The 15,628-nt window shown below is 39.1% G+C and overlaps 3 protein-coding genes and 1 pseudogene across 5 annotated transcripts in view; 2 read left to right on the plus strand and 2 right to left on the minus strand.

Annotated features, from left to right (window-relative positions):
• LOC105175622 (protein CHUP1, chloroplastic) overlaps window positions 1-3,674 on the plus strand; it is a 4,478-nt gene extending 804 nt beyond the window's left edge. Inside the window, 6 exon segments of the mRNA XM_011098120.2 lie at window positions 1-750; window positions 1,182-1,313; window positions 1,399-1,580; window positions 1,694-1,805; window positions 3,173-3,307; window positions 3,415-3,674. The exon segment at window positions 1-750 is cut by the window's left edge and continues 5 nt beyond it. Coding sequence (XP_011096422.2) covers window positions 1-750; window positions 1,182-1,313; window positions 1,399-1,580; window positions 1,694-1,805; window positions 3,173-3,307; window positions 3,415-3,552 — 1,449 coding nt within the window. The 3' untranslated portion in view covers window positions 3,553-3,674.
• LOC105175623 lies at window positions 4,268-6,510 on the plus strand. Of its 3 annotated transcripts, none has more exons than XM_020698493.1 (5): window positions 4,272-4,595; window positions 4,675-4,751; window positions 5,215-5,326; window positions 5,423-5,578; window positions 6,138-6,510. In XM_020698493.1, exons 1-4 carry the CDS (start codon window positions 4,324-4,326, stop codon window positions 5,550-5,552), a joined length of 591 nt encoding a protein of 196 aa, XP_020554152.1. In that variant the 5' UTR covers window positions 4,272-4,323; the 3' UTR covers window positions 5,553-5,578; window positions 6,138-6,510. The 3 variants fall into 3 exon arrangements, with proteins under 3 accessions (XP_011096426.1, XP_020554152.1, XP_011096424.1); XM_011098122.2 differs by having other exon boundaries at window positions 4,275-4,595; window positions 6,162-6,510; XM_011098124.2 differs by lacking the exon at window positions 6,138-6,510 and having other exon boundaries at window positions 4,268-4,595; window positions 5,215-5,306; window positions 5,423-5,572.
• On the minus strand, window positions 6,456-9,395 carry LOC105175624 (protein trichome birefringence-like 38). Its single transcript, XM_011098125.2, has 5 exons — window positions 8,844-9,395; window positions 8,558-8,729; window positions 7,338-7,513; window positions 7,067-7,225; window positions 6,456-6,953 (listed from the first exon to the last, which is right to left on the minus strand). Exons 1-5 carry the CDS (start codon window positions 9,272-9,274, stop codon window positions 6,662-6,664), a joined length of 1,230 nt encoding a protein of 409 aa, XP_011096427.1. The 5' UTR covers window positions 9,275-9,395; the 3' UTR covers window positions 6,456-6,661.
• On the minus strand, window positions 12,884-15,543 carry LOC105175647 (annotated as a pseudogene).

The raw sequence follows: 15,628 nt of genomic DNA on the forward strand, positions 1-15,628 counted from the left end.
GAGGAGGAAGAGTCGTCATCTTCATCTACGACGGGGAAACTCATCGATGTAACAAATAGTCATAAATCTAGTGTTACAGCCAAATCTTTGAGAAAATGCATCACTCAGAATAACAGTGTTGCAGGTAATGTTTCCGAAGGTGGAGCGAATGCGACCTTCAAGAGTGAAACTACGCTGAAGAAAGACGAATATTTTGGTATATTGGAGGGTACTGAAAGGCCTGGGCTTTCTCGGTGCAATTCTGATGAAATACCAGACTCTTCTGATGGTTTAATGGGGATAAAATCTCGCGCTCCGCGAGTTCCTAAGCCGCCTCCGCGGCCATCCGCGTCGCTTTTGTCATCGTCTTCTTCGCATTTGTCATCATCCCTCTCTTCGCCTGCTTACGGTTCTTTATCCGATTCAGCGTACCGCGCATTGGCGGAGATTTCCTGCATGTCCCCTGCTCCACTGCTGGTTAAATCTGCCGCTCCCCCTCCTCCTCCTCCCCCGCCTCCCCGTCCGTCAAGGGCAGCCGCACCTCCTCCTCCGCCTCCACCGCCGCCTCGTAAGGGGTCGAAGCCTGTATCCGCGAAGGTTAGGAGAGTTCCAGAGGTTGTTGAGTTTTACCACTCTCTCATGCGAAGGGATTCGAATTGCAGGCGAGATTCTGGCAGCGGTGTTGGTGGCAGCGTCGATCCGCCGCCGGCAGGTGCCACGGCCAAAGATATGATAGGGGAAATTGAGAATCGTTCGGCACATTTACTAGCCGTAAGTATTCTGTTTCCCTGTTTGGTCCGGGTTTTTTGGGATTATTTACTGTTATTGCCACTGGTTTTGTGCCACTCTGTCATTGACATTGACCGGTCCCCGGTGACTTTTGGTAGCCCGGGGGCGCTTTTTCTTGGAGTGTTGCTAAGTTTCTTACAAGATAAGACAGTGTTTAGATTCCAAATCGAAATTGGTAATGCTGAAAGTCGTAAAATTGATCCAAGACACGTGGTGGGCTTATATGACAATTCACTGCTGCCTGTTTGATTATGCTTTTTTCATTCCCAGTTGATACCTTTCCGATTTCAATTGGCACCTTCTGAATGGAATTAGGACAAAAGTTGACCCTATAACTAATGTTGTTTGTGATTTTTTCAGGAAATTAGTAGATAGGTTCATGATTGCCTGAAAATTATTATCTTTAATTACAGATTAAGACAGATGTAGAGACTCAAGGTGACTTCATTAGATTCTTGATCAAAGAAGTTGAAGGTGCAGCATTCACAGATATTGAGGATGTTGTGCCTTTTGTCAAATGGCTTGATGATGAGCTCTCTTACCTGGTACCACCTTTTTTCCTTTTCCTGGAATCATTGCTACTGTGATCATCATGTGCAATAATTTGATTTTCTTCTGTGATCATAAAAGGTTGACGAGAGGGCAGTATTAAAGCACTTCAACTGGCCAGAAAAGAAGGCGGATGCATTAAGAGAAGCTGCATTCGGCTATTGTGACCTAAAGAAGCTGGAATATGAAGCTTCGTCTTTCCATGATGATCCTAGACAGCCTTGCGTTCATGCTCTCAAGAAAATTCAGTCTCTGTTTGAGAAGTAAGATTTCGGTTTTTTGTTTGAATTTCCTTATTTCACGTAAATCATGAATATATATATATACTGGCAATCTTCACATTGTTTCCGATTAAAATGCTGCAATATTGGTGCAGATTGGAGCATGGTGTTTACAATCTGTCAAGAATGAGAGAATCAGCTGCAGAGAGATACAGAGCTTTGCAAATTCCAACAAATTGGATGTTGGATACAGGTTATGTAAGTCAGGTAAATCTCATCCTCGTTAGGTCTTGATATTTGGTTTAGTTGGTGGACATGCATGTGAGTGAGTAGGCTTGATCGTCCTAGGACTTGTGATCTTCCAAAATCAGTCTCAAGATGATATGAAGGGTTTTTATTTCACTTGGAGAATAGCTGCATTGGTGCCACACGAATCTATTAGACATACGCTGATCCAGGGGCATTTCAACCGTTAATTCACTGTGATCCATATGCAAGCTCCAAATTGATTTAATGGTTTATATGTCTCAAGACGGGCTAAGATATACCCTTCCACTACCATGCCAAGTGCATAAACTCTTCTAACACTAGTGCTTTTTGTTAAATTTTCGTTCTTGTTTACTATCTTAACTAAAACAACGGTTTGTTTTTTCTGTTTATATAATGAGATCAACTGTGAAAACCAGTTATATCTAACATTGCTATATCTAACCATTAACTGAAAAAATGGACTTACCTCTGTCATTTGTAATTAACAAGAATTTTGATATTATATGGGTACACATGTTGCATGTATCAGCAGCACGTGTACGCTTGACGAAACAAGTTCTTGTTAATTGCAAGTGGTGCTCAGGCTTCAGACTTATTCTGTTACTGGGAACTCTTGATTGTTGAATGGTCATTTTCACTAGTACCGGAACCAAGGAAACTAAGAAGGACATGCAGCAGTGGACTAGTTTAATGATCAACTTATGAGTTAGTAATTTAGTATAGGAGGTTTCCTTTGTGGTCCCTCAAGGATCATTCATACAACTGGAAATTTCATGCGCAATGTCTACCTAATGCTACACTAAAAATCAAAGTTTGGTAGGTGACAAAAGCACTAGACTGTATTTTGCCTCATTTTGTAATGCCCACCACTGCATGCTAGCATGTGCAACTCCTCAGATCTCTAAAATTATACTACCCTGTCCGTGTTTAGCGTACTTATTTTATGTTCTAGCTGGTCAACTGGGAATCTAATTCTTCTTCATGTTGACCTTTTCTACACAGCTCAGATTTCTTTATTTCAGCTTCTTGTACTTTCCTTGCTGTTTCAGTTTGCAATCACAGAGATACCATGCTATTATTATTCAATAATGCATATGCTCAAGCTGAATTTAATGTGGGTTGAAAGAAGTTTCCCGAGTCTTGTAGCGCGTGTTTTTCCAACAACTTTAATTTTTTTTTATCAGGTGCAGTCGAACTAGGAAAATTTACCAGAAAATTCTACCGATTCACTGCCTGTCCTCTTTACACTCCAAACATGAATTTGTTACATGAGCTTATTTTAGCAAGTAGTTGATGTCTTGATGCGAGAAATAACAATAAAAACGGACTTCTTGTAACATAACCATGACCACCTGTTGCTGCAGATCAAGCTGGCATCGGTGAAGTTGGCCATGAAGTACATGAAGAGAGTATCAGCCGAGCTTGAAATGGTTGGTGGTGGTCCTGAAGAAGAAGAGCTTATCGTTCAAGGTGTCAGGTTTGCGTTCCGAGTACATCAGGTAAAAAGCAAACTTGGATCCTTCTTTTTTTTTTTTTCCCAACACATTTCATTGAATGTTTGTATTGTTACAAGCTGTGTGAAATTTCATTCTCTTATTTATCTCAGTTTGCGGGTGGTTTCGATGTTGATACAATGAGAGCGTTTGAAGAGCTGAGAGATAAAGCTCGGTCGTGCAACGCACAATGTCAAAATCAGCAGCAACCCAAGTTTGTTTGCAGGTCGTCTTCTTATGGTGCTTCCTGAATCTGTAGCAAACTCAGCTTCAGAAATCAGAAATGAGAAACGCTACCCTCTTTTTTGTTGTAACAAGAATTGAAGACAGATGCTGATATGTGAATACAACTGATGGCGGCAATATTCACTCATATTTATTTGTTATATGATTATTCAAGAATTTAAAATATGACAACAATGGTTGTCCTAATTCCTGAAGATTGATGCTAAAACCTTATCTTTGCCTATGGTCGTATTTGTTTAGGTAAAAACGTGGGATAGATCTGTGCATGCATTCTATATATATATATATATTTTTAATTAAAAAAAAAACAAGTGTCAATTACTTATTGATGTGATACTAATTTAAGATTTAAAAATGTGATAAAAAATCCACGGTTAACACATTACAAGTGATTTTCTTATGCAGGTTTTAAATAAAAAATACAATTAAGACAATCATTTAATCATTAGTTTGCCTATTATTTCAATCGTATTTACTGCTATTAATATAAATGTTTGGGATCTCATAAAAATAAAAGAAGAGTTATTAATCTTAGTGTTTGGAAAGGAACATTTTAGACGAGCATTATTTGAACTTAAATTATTGCATTAAAGAAGAAAAAAGAAACGAATTTTCTTAAAATATATCCAAACGTAACAGAGAATTAAGTGATCCCTCACCTCATGATTAGTGAGTCCAACAAGAAAATAAGCCCATTGGAATTTTAATGGAATCCAAAATCTAAGTCTGAAGCATTTGATAATACGGGGAGTTGGAGTTTGAGCCCAAATAGAAGCATGACGACGGCTCCTTGTAGTTCTGGGACCTTTCTCAAGACCCCAACTCCACTGCTCTCTTCTCCGTCAAATTTCCGATCGTTGAGTTTCATCAGTCTTCCCTTTTCTCTGTGCGCGAAGCTTAAACCCAGTACTGCTTCACGCCCTCTTACAGTAGTAACTGCGACCCCCATGGCGAGTGAACAGAGTTCAGTTAAAGCGGTTGATTCCGTGCCCGATTCTAACATCAAGCTCTTGTTTGTTGAAATGGGCGTCGGCTACGATCAACACGGGTACCCTTTTGTCTCTTTCTCCCTCTAACCCCTGTTGCTTTGATTCGCCTGGTTTTAATTTGGAACTCTCGGGAAACAGACAGGATATTACGTCAGCAGCAATGCGGGCTTGCAGGGATGCCATTTCCTCTAACTCAATTCCCGCTTTCAGGAGAGGTACTTAGTTTTCTGGCAATGTAATGCTTAAGTTCTTTCTCGCTTTCGGCTGAGGAGAAACTCTTTAATTGTTGCGAAATTTCTTTTCTCTTTTTCTTCTGTTTTGATAATGTAGAGGGTTTTTAAATCTTTTCCTGTTACTCGTACTGCAAGTTTGATTGCTTTCATCTGTTGCCTGTGATGTCTATAAGTTCTCTATTTGAATTGCTATGTCCGACTAGGGTTTCGTATCGAATGTGAATAAGTTGTAGTATCCTCGTCTTCTCAATTTGGAGAGTTTTTAAATGGGATATTCGGGAGCCTGTTAGGTGTCCAATATCGTGCAAAGCTATAGACTTGATTATGATTACATTGTGCTTATCAACCTCGGGTTAGTGTTACTAAATAACTGTGTGGAAAATAGTTGTTTATTTCTTATTTATTACTATTAACCTTTTTCTCGTCCTGGTCTGTGTGGATTCAGGTTCTATACCTGGTGTTTCATTTGGTGAGATGAAACTACAGATTAAATTGGGAGTTCCTCGACCGCTACAGCATTTGTTGGATATTGAGAAGGTCAAGTCAGTTTTCCCTTAGTACGTAATTTCACTTCATTATTTTTACTGGGAATTTTGTTGAAGACGAAATTTGTGTGTATAATTGAGTTTCTCTGATCATTTGTGCTTAAATAGTGGAACAATATCAATTGTTGAGGTTGTCGACGGGGGACTGATATGCTCGAGTGGGGTGCATGTCGAAGAAATGGGAGACAAGAATGATGACTGCTACATTGTAAATGCAGCTGTCTATGTTGGTTATTAAGTTTCTATCACAATCAGACCTGGAAGGTTAGCTCCTCTTTTTGCTTCAAGTACACCAAATAACATGTTCAAGTGAGTAATTTCTAATTGGTTGTTCCAAATTATTTAGTTGATAATATTTTTCGATGATTTATCTTTATTAAAGAAAATGCTACTTTCATATACTTTCAGGATAGATTTGTGGTTAAAGATAACATAATTATATATTTGTTAACGTGTGGTGATTTCATTTCATAAATAACTGAAAAGTTCTCTACTCTTTCTCCTTAGCATGTCTCTTCACATCTTGATAGCATTAGTTTCAATGGTTGAGTCGAGCAAGAAAAGCATACATAAGCGGAGTTAGGTTCACTTCTGTGTTTCTGAATCCTACATTTATCATTTATATGTCTGCAAGAATTTGATTGAGTAGATTTTATCATAGTACAATGGCTCAATGCAAGGTCCATTTTGTGATTCTTGTCTTCAAATTTTCAAAATTTTGAATAATCTCTGGATAAAGTTTTCTTAAGCTGCAGTAGTCTCTCTATTCTTAATATCTCATTATGAGCATGCGTGCTTAAAATAAGTGGTATGCTGTTTCCAGTGTGACAAGTTCCTAATCTTGCAGAAGTCATGCTAGAGATGATTCAAAGTATCAGGCAATCAAAGCAGGCTTCGAGCTAAACCTGGCATGATCTCTACCATAAACAGCAGGACCAGCTTTAGGTATCTCCAGTGGATTTGTTGTAGCTTTAATTGGTTGTATCTACCTCTATACAAACTTGATTTTGAGCCAGCACAATCTTTGTCCCTGTTGATATAATATAATTAATTTTCTTTCGAGTAAATGTTGCGTGATTTCTTGAAACACTGATAGGACTACCAGGAATGTTAGCAAGAGTAATGCTAAACGTTTACAGCATACATTATCTGCTTTCTCCCACAATCAAATAAATTCAATGACCTTGATTATTTTACAGTTGAATCATCATCTTCCTTATTGCTCCAACTCACAACTAATCATATGTGATTTCTTAGTATTACAGTGAGTCTACAGTAAAAAGGATTGAAATAAATTAAAAACAATTATAGACAACAAATATAAACCCAATCTTGCTATGACTCGAATCACATCACAAGAGCTGCATAGAGCAGCTGGTTCCAGGTATCTGGCAACCCAGGGAGGCACCAATGGCTGCAATCCACCCCAGAATGATCACCACTGTAAGCAGATGGATGAGCATCTTTTCTTAACTGGGACAGAGTTGTTATGTCGAGCAAATACACAGGTTTCTTAATCCTGCTTAATACTTTATTAACAACCTGAACCTCCGGCGGTGTCCCTGCTGGATATGTTGACCCTGTTAATGGCTGTTGCTCACCGTTGCAGTTCCCTGATGCTGATTTCCAGTCCCTACCCCTGTCATTAAATTTGTACTCATAGATTCAGGAACTGCTCGATTTGGCCACGGGATTTTGATGAGAATTAATCAAGAAGTGAACAGGATCAAGGGATATAAATGGATTGCTTACTGATAGTGAGTAGGAGAAATCCCCTGGAAGAAGACTTTGGTTTTTGTAGGATCGACATTAAGTTCAACCCATCGAGCCCATGTTGTTAAGCCTTTGTAAAATGCCACAAGACGGTTCATGTCTTTAGATATGGTGGAGCCATCTTGGATATAGTCCCATCTGCAAGAACAATACAGGTAGGTTTCCATGATCACATTCTCCTCCTTTCTTTGACCAAGTTTACTATGTTTTTACATGAGGTTATTAAAGAAGAAATGAATAGAAGTCATACGATTGGGCTTTTCCTTTGTGAGTCCACCAATGCCACGTATTAAATACGAGCATGTCCATTCCTCTCCATGCATTGCCTTGCTGAATCGAGTCCAACTTCAATACTCTCCCAATGCTTTCTCTTGTTATATCTACCAAGTACGGCGATCGGTAGAGTAGTAGGGTAACTCCGTAATCCTGCAATTCGATCCAAATGCACAAAACATTAGGAACACAGACCTCACTTAAAAATTGATTTAATTTCCTCTAAGAGAAGGAAACTATCTTCAGTCTCACATTAGATATTCTTACAATACAATTGCAAATTTAGTGTTGCTGATGTTGAGGACTGGCGTCTTTAATGGTTTAATGCTAGTTACCTTTTCTTGTTTCCGCTGTACAGAGTACGAATGCATTCAATTTCAATTAAGTCTGACTTTGAAGTAGATATTGATTACTTGAGCTGCCCTGCCCTACTTAACCATAAACCTACAAAACTATCCGACTGGAGGTTAGGCGACCTATGGCCCATTTGACAGCCATGGAAACCCCATCCATCATTCCATTTCTTGAAAAAGAAAATGGTTTATTCAGTTAGGTTTTTCAGTTTTTCCATTCCCTCAAACCATGTAAGAAGAGAAAGAGTTAACCTCGTCTCTGGTGTGAGGGATCCAATGGAAAATACCTAAAACAGTTTAAGGAATCAGAGCTTAGATTTTTTTTTTTCCCTAAATCTAATTATTTCAATGATTGATGACAGAAAATAACCCTTTTGTTTTCACCTTATTGGGTAAATGAAATGACTACTCAAACTTTTTTCTGCCCACCAAATTGCTGGGAAAAGTCAGAGTACCATCAGATTCTTGCATTATCGTAATAGCAGAAAATGATGTCCAGACATTTATGAATCACCCTTTTCTCCTTCATTCTAATGATGGTTTGTGAAGGTGCGGGTTGTATTTTAGTTTAGTTTTAACGTTGGCAAAGCATCCTATGGCAGAGTATGGAACTTTATCATGTATTAATTAAAAGTAAAACATAAACTCTGCTCATTCTAATCATATTAACTTTGTTAAAGGAAGATACTAATTACTAACAATTCCATGTGCCCAAAAGATGAAAAAAAGAAAAAAAAAAAAAAGTAAAAAAGAAATGAAGGGCAGAAAATTGTCAAGGAGAAACAGACAGACATGGCAGCGCAAAAAAACAGTATTGTAATTTAAAGAAAGAAATTTTACAGACCTGGAATGTCACGGACGAAAGCGACTCCTGTCTCACGTAGCTGGTCTTAGAGTTGGGGACAGAAGCATGAATCATACAGGCAAGAGACTCCCACTGATTCAAACTCAGTGAGTCGCCCACAAACATTATCTTCTTCCCACTCCATCTCTTCAGAAAATCCACCCCATTAAACCTGCAGGAAACCCGAGAACAATAACTCCAATGACCTCAGATTTCTGTCAAGGAAAAATGAAACCGCACAGATACACACACGAATGTGATAATAAACGTAGTAGCTAGTACGTACCTGGGCAAGTCGCAGGAGTCTGGTTTCCAAGAAAACTTGAGATACTGTTTATCAGGGCGGCCATACTTTATGCAATCAAATTCCGGGTCTATGAAGGGGCAGCTTGAGGATTCATAGAGAGGATATGAAGGATCCACAACCCATCTGCCTTGAAACAGATTGCAACCACCCGCGGCTAGCACCTCTCTACTTCTAGTAATGCTGCTGCTGGTAGTGAAATTATTGCGTACGAGCTGTGAGGCAGCATATTCAACCAACACTAAATACAAGGCTTGAAAAATCAAGCCTTTGTACTTAAAACTCAGCATAGGGATAGGTGGTGGATGTGAGTGAGGGTGAGGGTGTGGGGTTTTTCTTTCGTACAGGGAGATGCTCTGCAGGGAGAATAAAAACAAAGTAATGGAGAAAAGCTGCCCGCCTTCAAAAATCATGTCCTCATTGTTGATATATACGACTAGTTCTTGGTCCGTGGAAGTGGAAGGGTTTGGGTGGGGAAGGGCACATGGTTTATTTGCGTAATGCCGAGGAAGATCACAATTGTTTACGGTCTGATGATGATGATATGAGTTGGGAAATGTTGGAAGCATTTGAGAAAAAAAATACGTGTAACATGAGGTGGGGTGTGGGTCCGCCCAATTTTTCTGGCTGTTGGTACGTTGCTTCCTGGAAATCAAAAATTAAGTTTGACAATATTAATATTATTATGATGGTACAAAGAAAACGTTTTTGTTTAGTATTTGATTGGCGCGCCGTGTCACGGGCTTTCCCGGCGGGGTCAATCACAAATAGCTGTATTGCAATTATTTTGTTACATAAAAAATAATAAAGTAAATATAAATTGTAATGATGATTCCATTTTTATTTTTTCTTTCTGGTGGCGGTAGTAGTGGGGGGTACGTGGTAGTTAGGTGATCACTTATATTCAAAAATTAAATTGATAAACAAAAGGCAAGAATATATATATGTAAAGAAATTACATCAATTACTAGTAGGCAGCAGCCTCGTAGCCCCCCAACCAAATTATATGTCCAACGGTATAGACATTAAAGATGGGTGAGATTATACATTAACATTATTATTATTATTAAGAAATGGCATTAGAGTGTTTAATTGCATAAAAAGATGAAGAAAAAGAAGGTGGAAAAGTAATCATCAAGTTGGGGGGCGCAATCATGAGTCTTAACAAACTAGCTAGCTACTAGTTCAAGAAATGATGATTGTTTCTTCATGGCCCAACCCAAGGAGTTAGGTCCTACTACGCGTACCCCTCAGGCTCCATTCCCCACTATAAAACCAACTGAGCCTCTCGGAATCGGACGACAGCTCTACAACATCAATCTAATACTAATTTGGATTCAAATCCAAGTGGTTATTAACAAATCAATCTATCCCCTTTTTTGTGCTAGTCCCTGTCTTAATTCTTGTTGTTTCTTTCATTGCAAACCAACCACCCATGTCCATGTATGTATGCAGCGCTCTTCTGTTTTGGTGCATATCTATATAAGTATAATGCATGTTAGGTTGTTAAATATTTGATCTTATCATTGAGCCAGCTACCACAATTCCAACTCATGATGTGACGACGTAATTGTGATGTAATTATGTCGCAATTGGAATAGAGCTTCTGTCCGCACACAAGTAGTTGCTAGTGTCACTAAAACAAGTAGGCTAGCCTATAATAATATATGATTATAATATCAATAATACTAAATCGAGTGAATGGGACTATTGAAGTAAGTTTAATTAGTCATTTACTAATTTTAAAAAATTAGTAAACATGCATTGCATGGTGCAGGATTTGAAGTAGTGTGAGCGAAGTCGTGTCTTCTACGCCAACAACTATATCATATCATCACATCTGGAAATCCTTTCCTCTTCCAACATACATATATACATGGTTGTCTTAATTTAGATGTACATAGTTAATTAATTACTAAACCAATTTACTATATTATGCATTTATAGAGGGCGATCGAATTAATTAAGTCGTTCATGCATGCATGCGTTTTTAATTACTGTCCTGGCCTAACTACTGTCTCAATTATATATATATGATTATTGAGTACGTATAAATGACTTCACTTATGCGCGCGGCCGTTCAGGCAGCATATGTAACTACTCCGCGCGCCACCCAACCAAACATACACAATCTGTAGATGTGCTGTACAAATTATTTAAATAATAATTATGTTCTAGAAGATGTTTTTCTTGAAAATTTTATCTAATTGTCCGATAGGAAACATATAAATAGTTATCTAATTGAGCACCGGCAAATGGAGGACACGCTTTCTGCTGTTATCCAAGGCTGCCATCCTCACATGAAGACAGGCCAATCTAAAATATCTATCTGCATATATATATGTGTGTGTGTTTTTCTAGGCTAAAATATAAATTGTTAAATTTATATACTAGGTTAGTTTTTCGTGAATTGTAATAAAGGTATTTCTGTTTGGAGTTGCGGCTCTAGATATTCTGTGGATCAAATTAAAGTTGAAAGCATGTTGTAAGAGTAGTGGTGTTTGGATTGGCATATAGTGGGGAGTCAACTTAATGTTGTGGAGGTGAAGGGGTGGGGCCAATATAAAGTAAGCCGCCGGAGGAAGCAAGCGGGTGTTGATGTCATATCCATAATGGGGTATGAAGGATAGCAACAGCACTCGAGTGTGGTGGGAGGAGGACCACTGGCCACTGCGTGTTTGTGATGATAGGAATTACGCCTAATATCCTCCATTATAATGCGACACCAACCTTCATTGTCACAACAACAAGTTTCTCTTATATGATGACAAATGAACTTGTAATCATCGATCATATCATTGCAAGAAAAATTAAATTTTCTGTCCATCAGACCCTCATTAGTTTACTTTTATTTATATATCTTGTGACCTTACACTCGTCACGTCTTTAACAGAACGCCAATAGAGATCTTACCGTAATAGAAACGACGAATACAGCAAGAAAACCTCAACCCAGTTTCGGGAGTGAGTGGGTTTAACTCCTCAATGAAGAATCCCCCTGGTACGATTAGGCCCATCAGCTTTCCATAAATTTCGAATATTATTATACGGCCCGGTGCGGACGATGGATTGAAAAGCGGCCCATACCCAAATTTTGTATTGGAACGTCCATGTTATGTATCAAGAATCAAATATAATTTTACAATCTCCTGATGGGTTTTATGTTTTACAATCAGCCCCTTATTTTCGTTCTTGGAAATTCTTGGACAAAATAAGGGAACTCTTGAAACTTTGCCCTGTGCACAGAACAAGATAAAGAGTAGGAGAAAAACCCCGAAATACATTCAAGAGGATCACCAAAGAGAGGGATGGAGGAGAGGCAAGAAAATGCTGGCTGCTTATCAGTGGGAACAGTTGTACGTTACAGAAGCTGTATTTCTAATACCCCGTCAACATCGCTTTCGCTTCTGACTGGTTCAAGAACAAGAACCGCTGTTTCCCTGAACGTCAAACCGGAGGCCCCAATTTCTTCCGGGATGCTTCTCCACTGTGCCTTTACTTCTTCTCTATCTTTCTCTTCAGGCTCTATGGATCTTCTCAGATTTCTTGATTTTGGCTTCTGGGAATGATGCCGTTATTTACAAGCTTAAGCGAAAGATTGAAAAATCATTTTTCTTTCTTTCTTTCAGGGTGACTTGGGTTTCCCGGTGCGTGCAATATTGTTAAAACTTGTAGAATTTAGAACATGATTTTAGCCACTGCAAAGAATGTTGATATGGTTCATTCATTCATTTGTAAATTTAATTTCATCTCTATTGATTATTCAATGATCATCAATGAGCTTTGGACTTGAATTCAAGCATTGGGATGCAAGCTGATAAAAGGCGTCGCCTGGTGGTGAGGGCAGCAAAATATGCTCTGTCAAACAAGGAGGAACAGATCAAGGAAGCCACTTGCTCGGGCACATGGATTCCGCAAGCGGATGAGTACCACCAGAGGAAGGGCAGTTATTAAGCGTCGACTCGCCAAGGGACGATGGATCCTGTGCACAAAATCTAACCCCAGCAGTGGCAAACGTGCTTAATCCTGCAGTGTTTTGACTCTTGGTATCGGTGGTAACACGACAAACTAATGATGAATCCCAGTGTACTCGTTTTGAGTTTTGCTTGGTCATTTTGTTTAGGTTATATATTCTCGATTCTGTTCTAGTTATCTATCGGCCTTTTCATTTTTATATGTGAATGATTTTTCAAAGAGAGAACACCTGTGAATTGTTTAGTAATAGGTATGTGTATTTATATGCTTTTTCAGTTCTAAGGTTTGTGAGAGTTAATTTAATCTCTTATATCCTGGCTGCAAGGTACCTATGATAATTTACGGAGTGTCTATGCAGTGGGATATGTAACCTGAGCTGCATATCCCTCTGCAGTCTTACATACCCTGCCTGTCCCTATTTTTGGCCCCAAGAATTCTTCAACCAAAACTTGGTGCCATCTTCACTTGTACCATACCCTACAGCTGTAACAGCATGTCTGCGGTCGTTCCCATGTTCTGTATCTGAAAACATCTGTATTTATTGCAGCACTGACTCATTTGGCATCTCTTTTCCTTGGCAGGTAGAATGTGCATGTGATTCTTTGATCATCACAGCACACAAGATCAATCCTTAATGAGAATCCTAGCACCAAAATACATACTAGAAGATATTCCCTCTTGAGTATTGCAGAGTATAGATATTAATTAAATAACAGCACAACGGGAAAAGAAGACTTTATGCCGTCATTTCAGAGATCACCAGATTAATCTTTCATACTTCAAACCCACATTTTATAGTTTTTATTCGATGTAGGTTTTCCTCTCTTGTTGGCCTGCTAAAATTTGAAGGACAATGCTCAGATGCAATTTTGAAAATGTCTTCATTACTCCATATGCATGATTTTCAATCTATGATCTTGAACTTGGCTATCTCCATGATATCCAGGTAGGAATTCATTTTCACCAGCTGTCATTTGTGTCTATATACATCAGATCAGCACGCAACTATTTACAAAAGCAAAATGAACAGCACACGAGTATACGGCTATAGACATCATAGAAACCCTTGAGGAATTCAGAATGTGGAAAGAAACGGCCTCCAGCAGCTCATGGCGATTCCATAGAGCCCTTCTTTGGCGTCAACATCTTCTCTGTATTCTGATATATCCTTCCTCACCCCAGCCACTGCCCCAGGATTTCTTCACCAGCCAAAACTTTGTACCATCATCAGTTTTCCCACAACCAACAGCAGTAACACCATGGTCCAGTTCAGTCCCACAATCTCCCTTGAAAACACCACCCATGTAAAACTGGAACGCCACTCCACTGGCATCTGTAGCCAGGGATACTGGTTGGTTTGCCACAATGCAAACTCATCATCAGCCCAAATTTGCTGCGCTTGAGGCTTCCAAGCTGTTACAGGTACCATCAGCACCCTGCTACGGGTAGTTGGACTGGGTGGTGAGGTCGTTGTGGATTATGAATTCTGAAAGCATCATCCATTAGTCATCCGTTGCATCTCTTTTTCTTCAGACAATGAGATCGGTTTGCCTGTTGTAGGTTGATCCCTTCCATTGCTGTAACTGCTGAAAAAGGCCAGCAACATCCTGTCTGTTTTTTTAACAAGGCTATTATACATGTGATTTCATACTGTTGAGTGTTTGTTCTAGAATTTATTATTTTTGTTTGCTTACTTGCCCCTGATCCTTAACTCCTGTAACAGCTCCTTTCTTTATCCAGTTGATGATTGCAGGCACCACTGTCACACGTTCATATCTAGAAGTTGCTTGAGGTGATTTCTTGTGGGATGACATCTCATACCAATTACAAGAGGTACGGATTCTTCATTTGTAAGATCAGCAAACTGGTGGAGGCCCAGCTTGTACGGCCTGCTACCGTCACTGTTGAAAGACTTGATAAACTCAACATTTTCTTTAAATATCTTGAATGGCATTGCATTCTCTGTGAAGTCTTTGTATAATCAATCCACTGCCAATGCCTCCTGGCTGCGTCTGGAATTGTACGACCATCCCAAAGACAAAACGGTATTCGTCTTTGTATACCTGCCCATGTTGATCAATCCACTGCCTCCTGCCTCCTGCCTCCTGCCTCCTGCCTCCACCGTGGTGCTAATCTCTGACATGGACAGCGGTATTTGTTGTCCGTAGACACTGCTTGATTGGCACTTTTTGTTAATTTTGATGTCGCAATGTGCATTCTGACCAGCTTGTTTCTGAGTCTGCCTCCAAATAACAATTACGTGATAACCTGTGCCTTGGACAGAGGGAGCTCACCGGTATCATATTATTACCAAAAGATGTTTGGAACTTATACAGACTAATCCAATAATTACCACAAAAACGAAAAGGAGGATCGGGGGACACGCTACGAGATTCTTCTCCTGTTATCGAAGGAGTTAGTTTTTTGTCAGTTTCGCCTTAGAAATTGTTTCCATTCACCACAGGCCGATGATGAACAATTAACTAGAACACTTGATTTTAGTAAAAAATAAGGCTGATTTAGAAATATTTGTGCTCTTGTACAGGAGATTACACCAAAATCTCTATTATTATCGCAGAAACCATTTCATAAGTTTTACAAAGTAGTAAGCAGGATAATATCATACACCAAACCAAGATCCAAACTTGGAACATACGTGCGCCATAACATGAGTCAGTGTTGCTAATCATTTATTTTCCTAGGAAGAAAAAATGAAAATTAATTTTGAAGATATTAATTCTTCTCGAATATTAGCATATGTAACTTCTGCCTGAGAGAGCTGAAAGTTGAATA

Source organism: Sesamum indicum, linkage group LG12, assembly GCF_000512975.1.
Source record: "Sesamum indicum cultivar Zhongzhi No. 13 linkage group LG12, S_indicum_v1.0, whole genome shotgun sequence".
Classification (NCBI taxonomy): Eukaryota; Viridiplantae; Streptophyta; class Magnoliopsida; order Lamiales; family Pedaliaceae; genus Sesamum; species Sesamum indicum.

Coding starts and splice junctions, on each gene's coding strand:
- LOC105175623 (XM_020698493.1), top strand. CDS start 4,324: ATGACGACGGCTCCTTGTAGTTCTGGGACCTTTCTCAAGACCCCAACT. Junction 4,596..4,674: donor GTCGGCTACGATCAACACGG/GTACCCTTTTGT, acceptor CTCGGGAAACAG/ACAGGATATTACGTCAGCAG. Junction 5,327..5,422: donor GTCAAGTCAGTTTTCCCTTA/GTACGTAATTTC, acceptor GTGCTTAAATAG/TGGAACAATATCAATTGTTG.
- LOC105175624 (XM_011098125.2), bottom strand. CDS start 9,274: ATGATTTTTGAAGGCGGGCAGCTTTTCTCCATTACTTTGTTTTTATTC. Junction 8,730..8,843: donor GACTCCTGCGACTTGCCCAG/GTACGTACTAGC, acceptor GGTTTCCTGCAG/GTTTAATGGGGTGGATTTTC. Junction 7,514..8,557: donor TTTCGTCCGTGACATTCCAG/GTCTGTAAAATT, acceptor ATCGAATTGCAG/GATTACGGAGTTACCCTACT.